Below are 18,726 nucleotides of genomic sequence, written 5' to 3' on the forward strand. Positions count from 1 at the left end.
GGCCAGTAAGCAGCTGGTTCTTGGTTAGGATAGCATGCCTTTCTCTGTGCCTAAGTCTGAAAATACTGTGTATCTCTAAGGCTGAATAAATTCTGTATGCAGATACGTTTCCTTGGAAACAACTCATAATTTAAAAGCACGTGCAGCAATGCAGCCCTTATGTAATTTATTAATGTGAAAGACCTGGCTCTCGTGAGCCTTATTAAATAGATCAGCCTGTATTGGCAGGGAAAAGGAATTTTCTTTGATTACAAATACAGCTTTTCAAGTGCAATTAGATAGCGACTTATTTGTGAGTGGGGTTGATAGTACTGCTATTGTGCCAAATTCTATTGCCCATTTGGGTGAAACAGTTCAGACACTTTTTTTCTGAACAATAGGAATATTCAGGACATTCTCCCTATTCTAACAACTTCACTCTTTATTGCTGCTAGGGTGCCACAATTTAGAAAAGTTTATCCCAGTCTTCATTTTTAAGATGTCACATTCCAGGGAACAGAATTCCTAATCTGAGTTTAAACAAAGGAAAATTTTCCATTTGATTCCTCCTCAGAGCACTATTGCATCTATGTCCTCATTTGTTTTGCAATAGCATGAATGATCCTCCCAGATCTATAGTTTAGACTCATAAAAATATATAGTGCCTCTATTCCAAAGCAATCTCCAGGCTGGACTAAACAACACTTCAGTAAAGCATATGCTCCAGTAGAATTGTTAATAGCAGGGAATTATTAGGAGTCAGAATGGTCCAGTCAGGTTCTAGGCAGGAGAAGGAAGTTATACATCTTCCCAAGTTTTTTGACAGCTGAGATATCAAGCTAGGTACCTTACCTAGACTCATGCAGACTGAGAATTCAGTTCAAGTGTCTGAGGTGTTGGTAAAAGTACCTGTCAAACTGCCTGTGTATGAGTTCTCTAATAAGAGACTTTACTTGTCCCTTCCCTCTGATAGAGCACATTGCTCGTCCTTCCATTACTTTTTCACTACTTGCAAAGCTGCTGAAATGGTCTCCTAGAGTCAATGAGGTGTGTGTTTTGGTTTTGTAAGCATCATCTTTTTAAAACAGGCCCAAAAAAACAGATGAATTACACCAACTAATCTTCCTTGTTGAATTTCTTGTGCTGCTCTAAATATGAAAGCCTTTGTTGTCCAAGGCATACTCTCCTAAAATAACCTGCCTGGCTTGATGGGCACACTTTTCAATTCACTGACATGCCTGAGATCATTGTGCAATCCTGTCTTTGTTGCGACCTTTTTTCTATAATGTAAGCACCTCGGACTATGTGGACATAGATTTTACACTGTGTATTTATTTAAACAGATTTGCCATGTTCCACAACGTCAGGATACCTAAAGAAAACATACTGAATATAGCTGGAGATGTCACAGCTGAGGGGAAATACTCAAGCTCAGTCAAGGTATGAAACAAGGTTTTGATTCATTTATACAGTTCATTAAATATACAAAATATAAGTAGATTAAGAGACAGAGCATGGGCCTCTTATGTTGGGAAGTACTAGAGAACTTAAATAAGGCTGTTGACAATTTCACATGAGATATGAATGCCGTTTTTCTAGTTGCATTTCAGAGATGTCTCAACTCACCTTACTGATTTTATGGAACTTTGTGCTCTTTGAGCTACCCCACTGATCCCAAAGAGTTTAGAGTTTTCTGTGTTCAGGCAAGACTACTCTGAGTCTTGCCTGAAAGCCTTATCTGAATAAGTCAAGAAACAAAACTGGCCAATCCTCTTGTGCTTCTAATCGTGCTACCAAAGTTGCATCTTTATGGGGGGTGTAAATGAAATGTTAGCCTCAGCATTCCATCCATGTCCTCTGTTCATTCAGGATGTTAAAGAGCGTTTCAGTGCAGCTCTGGGAGCCTTGTCCTCTGGCAGGATTATGATCACGGCAGTTTCCACAACCAATCTAAAGCTTGCCTTGGTGATAGCCATTCGCTTCTCAGCAGCTCGCCGCCAGTTTGGACCAACTGAGGATGAAGAAATACCTGTTCTTGAATACCAAACACAGGTAAATACTGTGGAATTCACACAGTATATAATTTACACATTTATATAATGAAACCGAGATTCAGAACTACTGCAGATCACAATAGTAACAACACTGCAGTTAGTGAAATTAAAGTTGTCTGTGTATCTGAAGCATCATCCTAGTGCAGTTGTGGGGGTTCATTTCAGCTCATACCAGACCTTCTGGCACGATAAAGCTTTTGACATAAGTTCTTGGAATAGCAAAACCAAAAATATTCATGTTTCTGAAGTACCTAGAAACTTTTGTCTTCCAAATAGTAACCTTTTCAGAGAAAGACTGTCTCATATGCACACATGAAAGTACTGCAGATGTAGGAACTAGTATTTCTCTAAAAATATCAGTGCTTCTTTTGTTGCTACTCCAATTTTTTCTTTTTTAGTCTTTATTCTTTAAAATTATAAAAATAATTACATTCCTTGTGGAGAAGTCTCAAGCTAGTACTGATTTGGAGGGGAATATAACTAATGTTTGTCTGCAGTTTATGCAGATGAAAACCACTTTTTGCTCTGATAAAATAGAACAAGAGTATGTGGAGTAACTGGGGAAGAGAAAACTCATATCTACTGAATGATAAAAGTTAGTATATAAGAGGTGCTGAAAACAAATGTGCCCAATTTGTCCTTGCAATGTGGGTGCTGTTTTCCAGGTTTGCACTTAGTCTTCCAGTTTTGAAAGAGTTCATGAGTTTCCACAAACTGGTGAAAGCTGCCTTCTTTCCACCACTTCTGAATAAGCCAGGATCTGCTTCCCACTATTCTTTGAGTTTCTCAATTTTTCTCAGTTTTGGTTTCTTTTCATTCCCTTCTTCCTTTGCCACAAAAGCTTTCTAAGCAGTTTCTCTTTTCCTTCACAAGTCCCAAGTTGCATGGAGCAGCAAAGATGTTTTTTTCTCTGCTTCTCAGCCCTTGGTTGTTGGGGTTTTTTTCGCAGAACATAACGAGCACACATTCAGCAACAAACAAGCAAGTGAAATGGTTACAACCTCTGTCATGTTGGTAGTGAAGAAACACATGAATCATGACTGGCCCTGGCACACCAGACCTTTTATAAACACAGGATAAAATTAAAGTCATTGGTCCCCAAAGCTTCAGTGAACTTTTGCACTAGTTTGACAGAATATTTATCACAAAGTCATGAAATGCAAGAACTAGAATAACATAACCGTAACTTGTTACACTCAGTTACATTAAGAGATGGTTCTCCATTAAACAATTTCCAGCTTGAACACAGTAAAAATTAATGGGTTAGTTCAATACAATAAGTATTAAGAACATATATCAATTTGTGATCAAATCAGTTTAATTTTTTTCTAGCAATGGCGTCTTCTTCCTTACCTGGCTGCTGCATATGCCTTAGATTATTTCTCCAAGTCCCTGTTTGAGAACTACATAGAGTTTTATGCAGGAGTGTTGACACAGCAAAGGAGTCAGAGACAGGTGAGATATTTACATGTTTCTTCTTCATTGAGTTCTAACAGTAATAAACTGGAAACTTAAATTGAATGACCTACTTAGAAGTCTTAGGCTATCTTGCAATCAAGAATGATGGAGCAATGTTTCAAAAATACGGTGCTACAAAGTACTGATTAAAGTTGCATTTAGAAAAGCATTAAAGTTAGTTTTGATTAAGTGATTAAAGTTTTATTGATTTCTGTGGGATTCAAAGTTATGTTTTCTTGCAGAATTTTTTATCATAAATATGTTATGAGGGTGCAAATTCAGCTTATAACTGTTGTAAATGATTCTCCAGGGAGCATATATCAAAGACTTTCTGAAATGTTACTATTCTTAATTCCTGCACAAGCCTTGAGTCTGGCTTGACTTTGCAATTCAAATCCATGCATTAGGATAAATATTTTTAGAGAAAAAAGTTAAGACTTTGGAGTCAATGATGAATAGCACATCCACAATCAGACCACTGGAAGTCACCCCTTTACAGAGGAAATAGTTTAATCTATTGTCTCTGTGCAAGGACTGATTCTTAATCAAAATAACAGCAGTATGGGGGTTTTTATAGCATATAAATTTTATTTTTATAAATTTTGACAATACAAATTATTGGGACCTACACCCTGGCTGTGAATTGCTCAGGTCTTACTTAAACACTCAGGCTTTTTTCAACTAAGATAAAACTCATGAAAGATTTTTGTACTAATCTCTGGGTAGTTTAATTTCTCCTCTTTGCACAGACCACAGAAGAATCTGTTTCATTTTTTATCTGATACTTCATCTTTGGAGGTCTGCAGTGCAGTCACTAATCTTAGGTAAAACGTTGGCTCTCAGGAAAAAAACCATGATAGGAATAATCATTGTTTGTTGAAAATGTTAAGATCATAATCCTTATGAATTCCTTTTATTTGATGGGAGATCTAAAAACAAACAAACAAACAAAAGCAACCAGGGAGCCACTCTTAAACAAATCTTGGTTGTATCAGCCGCTGTCTCCAGAAACTGGCGTTCCAAATGCATTTTCAAAGGAGGGTCAGCAGAGTTAGTGTAAATGCAGACCACTCTGCTTCTCTGGAAACTGAGGGTGTACATTTAAGTTTTCCTACTCCTTACAAAACAGGTGCTTAAAAGATCAGTGAAAACTGTGTAAGGCAATAAATTTTATAAATATCCCCTTGCTGACCAGGGAGAGAGATAGTGCTTATGTCACAGAGGGAATGAAACTTTCTCTGGATGGGCCACCTACAACCACCTGTCTCTCTATTTTTGTGAGGAAAAGATCTCAGAAAATTTTATGCATGTATTGCCAATTGCTGTTCATTATTAAACAGTACACGTATCTATGGCTTTAACTGGTCACAAACTTACTTTGTGTAAAAGTTATTACTCACTTATAACTTTTTTTTCACCAAGGCTGATTTGGGACGTGAGATTCATGCTTTATCTGCTGCCAGCAAACCACTGGCATCTTGGACTGCTCAGCACGCAGCCCAGGAGTGCCGAGAAGCTTGTGGAGGACATGGTTACCTTGCCAGTAAGTGACAGTCTACTACATACACTGATCAGAGAGAGAACAGTTACTTTGATGTGTTCTTCAACTGCTATTTTATCTTGATGTGTGAATTTTAGCAATATGTTTAGAAAGTATTTTTCCCTCATATCCATATTTTTAAAGTTTATGTCATTACTGTTACCACAAAAAAAACCCACCTAAACCTGTACAGGATCTGCACCAGCATTTGGACAGACTATACAAGCAATTCAGTCTCAGTTTCAAAATTAAAGATGCAGACTTTATAGATGAAAATTCCCCTTGTAAGATGAATGCCACACTTTTCTAAAATCTTTACAGTTATCGTTCACTTTCACTAAACAGTCAACTTTCAAGCTCCTCTGTTCGCCACAATAGTTTTACATACAGGAACAGAAAACTCTCTTGCATTTTGACACAGAATAATTATTTAATCTCTCTTAGCTTCCACTAGTACATTGCAATATTTTAAATTATGTACTTGTTCTTATTAAGTGAATCGTCTGGGTGAAATCCGAAATGACAATGATCCAAACTGCACATATGAGGGAGATAACAACGTCCTCCTTCAGCAAACCAGCAACTACTTAATGAGCTGGATGAACTGCATAAGAGGTAAGCTTTTAGTGTGGAACCTTGTGCTGGACCCAACAGTGTGTAGCTAATGGAATTAGGAGGTAATTTCATACTGAAAGCAATCAACAGTCATATAATCATTTTGTGGAGCATAAACAATGTGCTACAGGCTCTGTCATATGGTACATTCGTAATACACAGATATTTGCTGCAAGAAATATTCTTTCTCCTAAATCTTGCAGAAGCTAGCTAGATGTTTTGCCATCCCTAATCAGGTTAAATCATATCTTACTCCCTGAGAAGTGCAGGTTAGTTCAGTGGAATTACCTCAGTACTGCACCCAGGTCTGAGGTCCTAAGCATGAGAAGGATTTGGACCTGTTAGAGAGGGTCCAGAGGAGGACACCAAGATTCTCAAGAGGACTGGAGCACCTCTGCATGAAATGAGGCTGAGAGGGTTGGGTTTGTTCAGCCCAGAGAAGGAAAGACTCCAGGGAGACCTCATTGTGGCCTTCCAGTACTTATAAAAAAGAGGGAGAGCTACTTTTTACATGGGCAGATAGTGATATGACAAAGGGGAATGTTTTTAAACTAAAAGATGAGAGACTTAGATTAGGTGTTAGGAAGACATTCTTCCCTGTGAGGGTGATGAGACACTGGAACATGTTGTGCAGAGGAGTTGTCGATGCCCCAACGCTAGAAGTGTTCAAGGCCAGATTTGTTGGGGCTCTGAGCACACTGGTCTAGTGGAAGGTGTCCCTGTTCAGGATGAGAGGGTTGGAACTAGATGATCTTTAAGGTCCCCTCCAACCCACCCCATTCTATGATTCTGTGATTCTGTATTGGTAAAGTCATCATAAGTCTGTTTATTGTACTTAAAACAGCTCATATCACCTGACTTGGTAGCAATATCCATCACTATGTTTTGTAGTTCCCTAGATTTTGTTTCAGTTTTCCAGCAGTGAGTTTCACTAGCATCTTACAGAGCTGGAAAACTCAGCAATTGGAGTTGAATCTTATGGGGCATAATTACAAGCAGTGATGTCAGGTTTTTCCACACTTGTCCACCAGTCCTCTTTTGGCTGGACTAGGCCATAATAAAATAAATATTATGGCCCAATTTTATCTGGCCTGTTGAGTGCATGAATGGCTTTGTAATAAGCTTTTACTTCCAGAAAGTCTGATTTCTTTTCTCATATATCATTTTTATTTCTTTTGGTTTTCAGATAAAGCTCCTTTTGAATCCCCTTTGGGAACAATAAACGTTTTGCAAGACTACCATGATATCCTTGGCTGGAAATTCACAGCCATTAGTGTTGAAGATTGCATGGACTCTTCAGGTAGCCTTCTGCTGTTGTTAAACTCATTCTAGAATCCTGAATTCCTTTCCAAAGGAAAGGATCCAGGTATTTTAGATTCAGCCTCTGCTATTTATTAGGTATTTATCATATTTGCTGACTTTCTTTGTATTACATGCATTTCAATTTGCTAAGAACATAGTTTGCATTTCAAAGTAGGTTCTATTGTCCCCAGCTTCAGTTCTGGAATGGAGGATAGCATCAGATATTTTTCTTCCATTTTTGTTTCTCTAAAGTAACATTTGTGATTTAGGGGGTTTGCCACTGTATTGCTGTTTTTCCAGTTCTAAGGCGATTGCCACTACCATCTACCACTAAAGTATCTTCTTTTAGAAAACCACACAAGTGATTTAGAAATATGTTGAAAAGGAATTAATTTTATGTGGTTTTGACAGTTGCTTTTGGTTGTATAGAGGAAAACAAGTAATGGTAAAAAGAAAATTCCTTGCAGTTTTCCTGGTTTAGTCTGGTATCATCAAATCAAGTATGACATTAGAAGTTGCTCCCATTTGTGTATCACTGTGCAATAACCATGTCAGTACTCAAATAATTACAGAAAAGCTGAACTTCAGATAGTGATGCACAGTACCAAGATAGTATCATAATACCTACAGGGCAAAATCTGAATAAATTCAAAACATAAAGGCTTATAAGAAAAAGACCAGTTTAAAACAACTGCTTGCTTGCTTTCTTGCTGTACGTCTCCAAGATGCACAAACTGATACTTAAGCACATGTTCTCTCCTCTCTTTTAATACTTACTGAAACAGACTAGAGTTTTTAAAAAACCCTCAGTTTATTGATCCATTCTGTTAGAAACTGGACTAATAATTTAGTTGCCGAAATTTAGGCAGCATCTAAACACTCCCAATTGCCTAAATCATAGTCTACACTAAATCTTAAGCTAAGAAACAAGCAAACAGGATTCAGGCTTAGGACTTTTTGCTGAATTACTTAATAGTTCCAGGCTGTTCTTAAAATATGACACAATTACATACAAAGCTATTCATTTAAATGTGATTACATTCAGCAATCATTGCAATGTTAGAAGTCAAGCTTCCATTAAATGTGGACTGTCTTGTCTTCTTGTATTCTTAGACAAGACTGTGTACCTTGCAGACCTAAGTCTTAATATAAGAAAAAATTAGCAAGCTACAAAATTTATTCATGTCAGAAGTCTAAATTGAGCTGTAGATATACCTTGTCTTCTAGCTTTGAATCAGTTTGAACTAGTGTATGGTCAGGTGTGGTGTGCCTTCACTGTACAGTTACAATTTGACTGTGGTCTCCAGATATGTATTGTATCTACAGTAATGGACAAAGTGTCACATTAATTAGCACATCATTTAATTAACACTTTCACTTTTCATCTCAAGTAACAAAAACTAGGACTGCAGTAGAATTTGCACGTGACTTCTTGCATTATAAATGTGAATGTTAAGAATTTTGCTTCTCTCTCTCACATAGTTCCTTTAGCAGCTTATAAATGGCTGGTTTGCTACCTGCTCCGAGAAAGTGACGTAAAACTGAGTAAGGAAAAGCAGGCTGGGCTAAGTGATTTTGAGGCAAAAAACAATTGTCAGGTAATAATTATTAATCTTTCTCATTTTATTTATTTGTTTTCATGCAAGTTTTTCAGTTCCTATTAGCTTTATCTGCTTGTGTCATGAAGTACAATTTCCTCAACCATAAAGCAACAAGTCAAATAACTAATAAAACTTAATACCTGTCCATGTGCTTGGCATAGAACATGATAGCAGGACAGTTACTATCAGCAGAGGTCTTTCAGGATATATTTTCCTTCAAAAAAGTTGCAGGCATGTGCTGGGTGCTGTCTGTAATTGTGATAGCACAATTTCTGAAGACTAAATCTACTAGTATTATATCTACTGCAGCATCTGATTATTACTTCCCCATCTGCTCTTGTGGCCAAATACATACTGTAGGAAAGAATCTTGCTCTGGCAGGTAGGTAAACTAGATGACCTAATGGGTCTTTTTCATCTTCAATTCCTATAGGGCAAAGTACTCATGAAAGTTACCAGACTGACAGCATTGGAACCTGAAAAGGAAACATTGACAATTTACATATAGCAGATCCACTCTCTCACAGAGAGTTTTAACAGCTAGGAATGGCTTAACTCCAAATTTCATTGCATATCCCCAAGTCCACCAGATTCCTCTGTTACCTCCATGAGAAAAACTGGCTCACACCCAAAGAAAGAGCACTTGTCACTTAGAAATCCCTGAAAATGGTCAGTGTCATTCACCTTATCTGCAAAGCTCATTAAAAAAAAATATCAGGAAGGAATATTCAACTCTATACCTAAAAAGACCAAGCCTAGCTTCAACAGGGGATGATCTGTGTGAAATAACTGCTAGAGTGAGAAAATCTTTCCTGTTTTTACCCTAGAAGAAGCTTATTAGAGAAACTCTTCAGGATCAAACTCAGAATGGAAATTTTCAGAAATTCAAGTCTGATTTCCTGTCAGTTGGCCAGGTGTTGGGGAGGCTGGTGCTGGGGCCAGTGCCTTAGAGAGAGTGGTTCTCTCAGAAGTGTGAAGGTTCTTTTCTCTTTTATATTCAGATATGCTAAAATCCAAAGATATTCAGGCACACAATTGCTTTTAAGATAGGCATTGATATACTTTAAGTCATTAGGTTTTATTTTCTCCCTAAAACTCCTCCTCAGGACAGCAGGATTTTTTATTTTAAATGGCATGCCTCGAAAACATCTGAAAATGATTTACAAGCTGTACTTTGAAGACATGTACATATTTGATTTAAAACTTTCTGGGCATGAAGTTTTCTGTCAGCCCAGTGGCTGACTAATAAGTAATATTTTTTCATGCTATGGGGGATCTGGAAGAAATTCCTAGCCTATCCCTTGGTTATTTTGGTTTGGGGGTAGATTGATAGAAACAATACAGTAGTGCAAGCAAAGGTAAAGAGGGAAATAGAATTATAGAGGAGAATAACAGGGAAATAATTTTTAATGCTTCATTAGTGATGTTAAGACTTATTTCATTCTGACTAGGGAATTGTCATTCATATCTACAAAAAGACCTTGTAGTAAGGGGAAAGTCCTCCCTAATCCTGCAGAGAATAGATGTGTGGTTTGCTGTTCATACTGGTATCTGAGCTTGGACATAAGTATGGAACTGAACAGCTCTTGAGAGACACAGTGATCTTTGGAATATGCCTTTTTTAGATGTTGCAGTGGATTTAGATGCAAGAATAATAAAAGCAAAAAAACTAATCAACTATTTCTAAATTAAAAAAGAGGGGTTGGAACCCACCAAAAAAACAAGCCTTAACAAATGGACTAAAACCAAACACATGTTAACAGCACTGCAACAAATCAGCTAGAACAGCAATGGTTTCATATTCCCCTCCTTTTCACCAGCTACAATGTTTTCAGTCAGCAGTGTATTTCATGGCAGGACATAGGCCACAATATAGCAAAGGTGAAGTATATAAATGTAGACAAATGTTCCTTATCCTCTGCATTAACAGTAACTGGTGACTTGTCTTTCTCATGAGATAGTTGACAAGGATTAGTTCCTTAATTCCTTGAAAATCATAGACTCACAGAATCAACCAGGTTGGAAAAGACCTCCAAGATCATCAAGTCCACCCCTTGATCCAACACCACCATGGTTACCAGACCATGGCACTAAGTGCCACATCCAGTCTCATCTTAAAAACCTTCAGGGATGGTGAATCCACCACTTCCCTGGGTAGCCTCCTTCCAATGTCTGATTTCTATCTCCATAAAAAATTTCTTCCTAATATCCAACCTAAACTTCCCCTGGCAGAGCTTATGATCGTGCCCTCTTGCCCTGCTGCTGGTTGCCTGATCATAAAAGGAGAGCAGGTTGGTCAGACAGGACCTGCCCTTCTTAAACATGTGCTGGCTGGGTCTAATCCTTTGTCTATCCTATAGCTGTTGTGTGATTGTAACATGTGTTGCAATCTGTTGCCATCCATAAACAGAATCCACTCATGCTGACATGATTAGATTTTTATTTGTTATTTGAAGAAACTGTGATTTCAATAAAAAGATTTTATCCACTCTATAAAACTCTGCATAATATTAAATAAATATAAATATTTATCTTCTTAGGAGTTATATGTGTTTATTAACAATCCTAAAATCAGCAAACCTCATTTTGCATTGTCTTCTCTCTGATATAGCTACTTGATCTTATAAAGTCTGTGTTTAACTGCCAAATTACACTGGTAATAGGCATACAGTCTTATTTCTAAGAGGCATTTCATGAGATATCTCATGAATAACCTTTGCATAGGTATTGTAGAAAGTGTTTTCTCCTACCACTTCTTCTTAGAATTTCTTTAATGTCACACTAAATCAAAAGAACTGTACTAACTTCACCGGAGCAATGCCAATCTGCACCAGCTGAGGATTGCTTCGTTGTGTTTTGATACTCAATGTCCTTGTTTTCTGTTTCTCAAGGTGTACTACTGTCGATCCTTAGCCATTGCCTTTATTGAACAAACAGTCTTACAGCGGTATCATGACTACACTCACGACCCCAGCGTTCCACCTGCGCTGCAGCCAGTGCTTAAGAATCTCAGTGCTCTCTATGGACTCTGGTCTTTAAGTAAACACCTGGCCGTGCTCTACCAAGGTGAGATCAGCTCCAGAATATACTGTGCATGTCACTTCAGAAAACTCCTAACTTGGCAAGGGGAGGGGATCCTAACTAGGATTTATGTTAGAGCATTTTCATACTGCTTGTCTCATACAAAACGATTCTACTCGACCAAATTTTCAGGAGCAGGAATCTGGAATGACAAATAACCCAAAAGGCTCTCTCTTAGTTCAGAGATGATGAAGGCATCATAAGTTTTGCTGTGATCCAGTGCTTGGGGGAGAGGATAAGGGATAGACCACAAGATGCTGTATTGTAGCTTGTTACTGCAAAAGGCTCTTCGTATCTTAGAATAAAAGTTTTGCAGCCAACTCATTAATGAAAGACTTTCAATTCAATTGCATGAGTGAATCTATTTAGTAGCTTTTGTAAAAAGTTTGTATCAGTGTAATCTTAAGTGGTATCAGCTTCTCTGTGGAACCCCTGGTGGTCTAGTGGTAAAGGCGCGGCGCTATCACCGCGGAGACCCGGGTTCGATTCCCGGTCAGGGCCACTCCCGGGCAGGTGGGGCTCGTTAGCCCTTAAAGGCAACCCACCTACGTCCTAAGGACCTCGCTGCCACCGTCCAAGCTCGCTTGGCCCCGGCAGATGAACCTTAGGATTAAAGGGTGGGCTCAGTTCCGCGCACACTGTGTCTCACCTAAAAAATCCAATGCGCAGGCTGGAAGGTGGAAAGACCTTCCCCGAATCTTCACTCGTGAAGACTGGCCATTATCAGCTTCTCTGTGAATGTGTTTGCAGGTGGCTATGCTTCCGGTGAACAACCTAGTAGACTTATTCAGAATGCTATTCTGGAGCTCTGCTACAGGGTAAGCCTGTTTGTTGTGATTAGATAATAATATACTATACAAATACTAAAGAAGAGATATATCAGTTATTCTGTACTTCAAGGGGTAAATCAGCCCAATACTACATTAATAGTGTCTGAATAATATTCTATAAAGTTTAGCAACTTATTGACCCTGAATCTAGTCCTAATTTATTTACCAATAAACAGAAAACAATATATCCTACAAAATAACACCATAGCATTTGTGGCCTTGCAATCTTCATTGGAAAGCCAGTGAAATATTTCAGTCCAGTTCTATTTGTTTCATTATTGTGTTACCTTGTGAATTTTTTTTCTTAGCACAAAAACTTTCCAAACTGGAATATGTTCTTTGCAGGTCAGCAAAATTTCAAAGAAGAAGATGGACATTACTACATTTTTAAAATTCAAAAATATATGTGTTTATGTGTGTAAACAGCACCATATTGGTTAAAAATGTGTTTTAAACCCACTCCATAAGTAAAGGAGGAAAACATTTAAAATACAGTCTCTTTTGGCAGTTACCCTGGGAGTGGAAAAAATAGGCAAAATAAAACTAGGCTACTTATTGTGGATTTCTCTTAAATTATCAGTAGCTGATACTTTATGAAAATATTTTTTATGCTGCTCTGGAGTTCACAGGTAGCCACAGACAACTACAGAATTTGCCAAGTGTTCTTTCTTTTGTGTTTAAACAGTTGAAAGATGATGCAGTTGCCCTGGTTGATGTCTTTGCTCCTCCCGACTTCATTCTCAATTCTCCCATTGGTAAAGCTGGTGGAGAGGTAAGAAAACCCATTGTTAAATTTGTAAACTTAACGATTAAGAGGATTATTCCCTGTAAATAGCCTTAACACATTCAAGACACTTCACAGGTACAAAAGAAAAGAAAATTTCCTTTTCAGTGGAAAGTCCTACCAGAGTTAAATTGATGTCAGTGGGAAATAACATTGTGCATTTGCTGAAGATAAGCTTGTAAAGTATTGCTCTAGCTTGCTCTTGTAGGCACCTGTGCACTGAACACACACACACAAAAAAAAAAAAAGGCTGAGAAGAATTTTTTGGTATAGTTACACAAAGCAAGAGTTAAGAGCCATACTGGATTAACTGACAGAGAATGGTGGCCAAGTGGAACATTGTACAAGACAGATGAAACATTGAGGTGTTCTTTCCCTGGTGTCTGAACTGTTGGCAGTTGGTGGTTTAAGAGATATCTCATACTGTAGGTTGTATTTGTATCATTCTGTTTCATAGCCACAGATGTGGCTATCCTCCATTTTTTCCATCCATTTTTAAATTCAACTGTCTTTTGGTTTCCATCACACAGTAATTTCTACAGCTTAATTATGAGTATTATGAAAAGATACTTCCTAGTCCCAGTCCATATAGAGTTGCTATCTATGGGAGCCTTTTCATTCCTCTGACAGACCTTGTTCTCCTTCTCTGTGTATTTTCTGCTTCTGCCATATCCTTTCTGAGGTGTCATAACCAGGCCTACAAGCAGGACTCAGGATGTGGGTGCACCATGGAGTTGGTGTACGAGGTCATGGTCCCTCTCTGCCTGTTTTTTTATCTTGACACATTTCAAGATCCGCGTTTCATTCCAAAGTCTCAGCAAACCAGAATTCCTGCTTACTGGCCGAACCTACTCAGCAGGGCCAAGCTGTGGGATGGCTATTTTGTAGAGACTGGTGTCACAGTTACAGTAGTTTGGTTTAGTGTGGATAGATACAGTAGACAATCACTAGCCTGGGGACACTGCCAGGATGTTTGTCAGGATTGCTGAGTCAAGTGCTCGATGCTTTCCAATATTCTCTGTGTCTTCTTGTCCAAAGTTGTCCACCGTTCCCATGGTGATCAAGGAATACAAAAGGCAGCCCAGATGTTTCTAACCAGAGGCTGATCTAACACAATGATTACTTTGTTAACACAGTCTTTACAAATACAGGAGGAAAGGGTAGCTCTACCTAATCAGCCATCTCAACTGAGGGCTGTAATCATCACTGGAAACGTTGTTTCCACTTTTGTAGGTTTTTGGGCTGGAAGCTCCAAAGGTCTCTCTTCAGAGGAGGAACATAATTCATAAGAATACCTGTATTGGCCAAAAGTCCATTTTCACACATTATTCTGTCTCTAACAGAAGCTGTGAACAGATACTATAGTCAGAAATATAAAATATGGTGCAAGTACCCAGTGATCCATTCCTAGAATACTATCCCCTTTCTAACAGTCAGATGGAGATTCCTTAGCTGATAAAGCTGTCATGTGATGGATTTGGCTAGCTCTTAGCTCATACAAATGCAGGAGGCACAGAGGCTTATTTATATTAGAGATTAACATTACAAGTATAATGTATTAATTATGCACATGGGACTCTGAACACTATTGGCTTCCTTGTGTATTAATTTTTTATAAATTCATTTAATCATACTGAAAAAATAGTTTCAATTAGTGATATCCAACCCATGCTCTATGGAATTCAGGAAGGGTTTCTGAACTGCCTGTAAGTCTGTGGTTTTCAACTTGTGTAAATATTTTCAACTGAAATTTGAAAAAGGCTGCCAATCCCTCACAAAAAAAATACTCAATAAAGCTCCTTGTCTCCTGGCTGTCTATATTTAATTCTCTATTCATTGCTATCTTTGCAGCTTCTAAAAAACAATGTAAACATTTTAGTAAAAATTACAGTATGGTAAAGAATAGATAATCCAAGTATAACCGGAAAATTACTTTAATTCGGGGTAAGCTATGCTGTGGAGTGCCTTGTACCATGAGCCTCAGATCTTCCACTCATCAGAGCAGAAGAAAAGTTTCAAGATTTGTTATGGGCAGCTCTTAGCACGAAAGAAGAATTCACATTCTCTTTAAAAGAAACTTTCATGTTGTGGACATCATTTCTGTGTAGAAGTTTTGACAATCGCCACTTAAATATGTGAAGTTATTGTCACATTTATTTCAACATTAATTACAAATTGTTGGACAATATTAACTCAAACATAGAATGGAATAAATAGTTAACACTGACCCATGTAATCAAGGTAAAATATATTTAATATTAAATATATTATATTTTACTGTTAATTAAATCGTCACAAATGTGTAGGGCCAACCCATCTTTCAGTGTAGAAGAAAGGCTTTTCACTTTACCTCCCTGACTGCTTTTATACTATGTTAATATTTTATTGTACTGTACTCTATCTTACTGCTGAAAATATGGCCTTCCTTTCCTCATCTTTCTGGAATGTTAAAGTTTTGAGCTAAAATTATGCATTTGTGAAATCTACTTCACATAGACTTTTTTTTTAACTCTTCCACATAAAATTACAAATTGATGATAAATTAACAATATGCTTATGAGAGAAGATTCTCTTATGCTTAAATTGGACAGTTCACATCTGGGAGAGAAGTTCTGTAACTCTCCAGAAATGTGTTGAAACAAAGGTAACAACAGACACGCGTGAGTGCTTTCAGATACAGTCTTCTGGTATCAGGTTTGGACAGGACAAAGATTAGCTTAATATAACCTTGTTTCCAAATTTCTACCTTTGATAATATTACTCATGTCAAATTGAAAACAGTAAGTAATAAAGATTACTGGTTGCTTGTTCTTACGCCAAGTATGGTCTAAATGATCTACACAGAAATCTGACGTTTACAGTACTTTGAAATTCTGTGCTTTATCTTTGTGTTTATTCTTGCCTTTACATAATTATTCACATTTGTTATCTAGAAATCCAATCACAAACTCATTTCAACCAATAAGTTAGATAATCTGTCTTGCAGAAGTTTTGTTTGTTTCTTCCGTATGCATTAATCATTTTTTGTTATTATTATTTTGCAGTTATATAAAAATATGTGGGGAGAGATCCTTCAAGGCAACAAAACTCTGAACAGACCTTCATGGTGGGCAGAATTTTGTATTAATAAACCTGTTACAGGCAGGCTGAGGTCAAGATTGTAAACCAAACAACTTGTAAGAGTTTGGATGGGCCTGAGATGGATACCTCATTTCAAACATCAAGAGGAAAGAAGACCATATGTCAAACACTGAAAATGGAAGAGATTTTCATTGAGAGGTGCCAAGTTGTAAAGTAACTTTGAAATCAAGTCCAACTTGGTCTCAGGGACTGTTAGCATAGTAATGACAGGAGCAAGAGCAACAAATCTGCACGCTATATATGTTTACTCAATTAAATGCAAAAAAATGAAGATTCATTATGATTGCTGCTTTGCGAAGTTTATATAAAAGAAATTTTCCAATCATTCTCTTGTCATTACTGTCATATTACAGAAGGTAAATAATTAAAAAACATATCCCACCAGGGATTATGAATAAACTGACAAAAGCAAAAAAAAAAAAAAAATTAAGGCAGGTCAGACAGAAGCTGTACTAAGTGTGAATATAGTGAGAGAACATTCAGAGAGCATCTTCCCCTCTGCTGTTCTCAGATTGTAGAGAACCAACCTATGCACTGTTTCAGAAAAAAGGAAGGAAGAGGTAAGTAAAAGCAATCATTTCAATGTTAGAACCAGGTATCCATCCCTGGAGGTATGGGACTCCTTAGAGAGCTTGCTAAGTACCACAATTCTAAGGAATCAAACAGTAAATAACAGTAATACGAAAAAGTGACTCTGATTAGTGACACACCTTTTTTATCTTAGCTCAGAATTGGGAAGTTGGAAACGATCACAGACTTGGCTGAAAGGATGTCTTTTAGTAAAGATAGCTTCTTAGCCAGACCTCTCAGTCTTAGATATTAATAATTTTTCCACTACAAGTTCAAGGTCAGTTAAAAATGATCACCATCAACCCACTTCAGTTAAAAAAAAAATCAAAGCAAGCCCCAAAATTCTGCTACTTTCATTTATAAATCCATTGGAAAAATGGATAAAAACTATCTTATCTAAAAACCTTACCAGTATTTTTTTTTCTGAATGTCTTTTTCCTTTCCAGAGATAGTCAGTGTTGTCTGTATTTTTCTGCCTCTATTCCTTCTTCTCTTTTAATGAGGTACCATAATTAAGGATGTCCTAATAGAAGCTCTTTTTCTTGCTACTGAACTGTAGGAAAGTATAACCTTGGCTGAAAAAAAATGGCCCAGTATAAAGTATTTCTTTTCTTTGAGCTGTTTTGCCTCTCTTAATGAAGTCCAATATATGGCATCATCCCATGAAAAAAAATAGATCAATACAGCTAAACACATGTCATTAGATATTATGGAATCATGGAGTCTCATGATTAGCAATTTTCTGTATCAATAGGGAATCCAGCAGGTGTCTCCTGCTTGCATTTGTGCAGAGCTGAAGGAAACAGGCAGAGTACATTATGCCCAATATCCATTGTAAACACCAGGATCTCTGGCAGAGAAAAAGGCAAAGGGGGAAGAGAAACCCTGCTACATTAAATGTAGTAGCAGTGATCTATCCATCCACATTCTGTACTGTGAATGCTGATCAACAGCATTATTTCACTGTCTTACATGTGTGTGATTTCACCATCACCTCTGAGTTCTTCATAAGTGACATGGTCTTTTTCTGCCTCCTTCCTTGCAGCTGGAAAACAGAGGTTTGTGTAAGTCTTGCATATAAACTATAAGTCTGTTTGTGAGGTCTTGGTAGCTCAGAAGAAAACACAAAGGTGTTTGGCATATAGTTTAAGCTGCCTTCATCCCCAAAATAACCCCAAACCAAAATTGTGTCACAGTACCACAGAACTGAAGACCTGGGGAGGCCAAAACACATGACAGAATAAACACACACCCTGCAAAAATATATCCCTAAGTTGTTCCCACAAATCTTATTTATTATGACTGTTTTGTCAACAGCCAAACTCCCTGATAAAAGCTGAGCCCCTCCATGCTGATAAGGACTGTACAAAAGGAAAAGTGTTGTTTGTTCTGAAAAGCTTCTAACTTCAGCTAGAGTAAGCACTGCAGAAACTATGTCAGCAAGAACATGATTATGGGCAGAGAAAATAGGATCAGTTAAATAGCATGATTATGGACCCTAAATATGAACTGTCTGCACAGCTTGTGGTAAGCTTAGAGCTTCATGGGGTCCTTGGCTACCCACACAGTTAATGGCAGGAATTAGAAGCCTGCTCTCCAAAGCTGAAGTAAGTAGGAGCAGAGCAGGGATACTGTGAGGCCTTGGGGATTTACTGTTTAAAACACCACTCATCGCTCCCTAAGACTGTTTGCAAGCTCAGTGCAGGTGTTCAACAGCTGTCACGTTTACATGCTGCCAGCAGAGGCTGTCACCATTTAGTCCCACACCCAGT

General features: G+C 37.7%; 1 protein-coding gene across 1 annotated transcript in view; it reads left to right on the forward strand.

Moving 5' to 3' along the window:
* ACOX3 (acyl-CoA oxidase 3, pristanoyl) overlaps positions 1 to 16,709 on the forward strand; it is a 33,733-nt gene extending 17,024 nt beyond the window's left edge. Inside the window, exons 8-18 of the mRNA XM_050337580.1 lie at positions 1,323 to 1,419; positions 1,849 to 2,031; positions 3,366 to 3,488; positions 4,914 to 5,034; positions 5,527 to 5,646; positions 6,833 to 6,946; positions 8,431 to 8,546; positions 11,440 to 11,614; positions 12,380 to 12,447; positions 13,145 to 13,231; positions 16,288 to 16,709. Of these exons, the coding sequence (XP_050193537.1) occupies positions 1,323 to 1,419; positions 1,849 to 2,031; positions 3,366 to 3,488; positions 4,914 to 5,034; positions 5,527 to 5,646; positions 6,833 to 6,946; positions 8,431 to 8,546; positions 11,440 to 11,614; positions 12,380 to 12,447; positions 13,145 to 13,231; positions 16,288 to 16,407 (1,324 nt within the window). The 3' untranslated portion in view covers positions 16,408 to 16,709. The remainder of the gene's footprint in view (positions 1 to 1,322; positions 1,420 to 1,848; positions 2,032 to 3,365; positions 3,489 to 4,913; positions 5,035 to 5,526; positions 5,647 to 6,832; positions 6,947 to 8,430; positions 8,547 to 11,439; positions 11,615 to 12,379; positions 12,448 to 13,144; positions 13,232 to 16,287) is intronic.
* The last annotated feature ends 2,017 nt before the right edge of the window (positions 16,710 to 18,726 follow it).

This window comes from Myiozetetes cayanensis, unplaced genomic scaffold, assembly GCF_022539395.1.
Source record: "Myiozetetes cayanensis isolate MyiCay16 unplaced genomic scaffold, myiCay2020 scf7, whole genome shotgun sequence".
Lineage (NCBI taxonomy): Eukaryota > Metazoa > Chordata > Aves > Passeriformes > Tyrannidae > Myiozetetes > Myiozetetes cayanensis.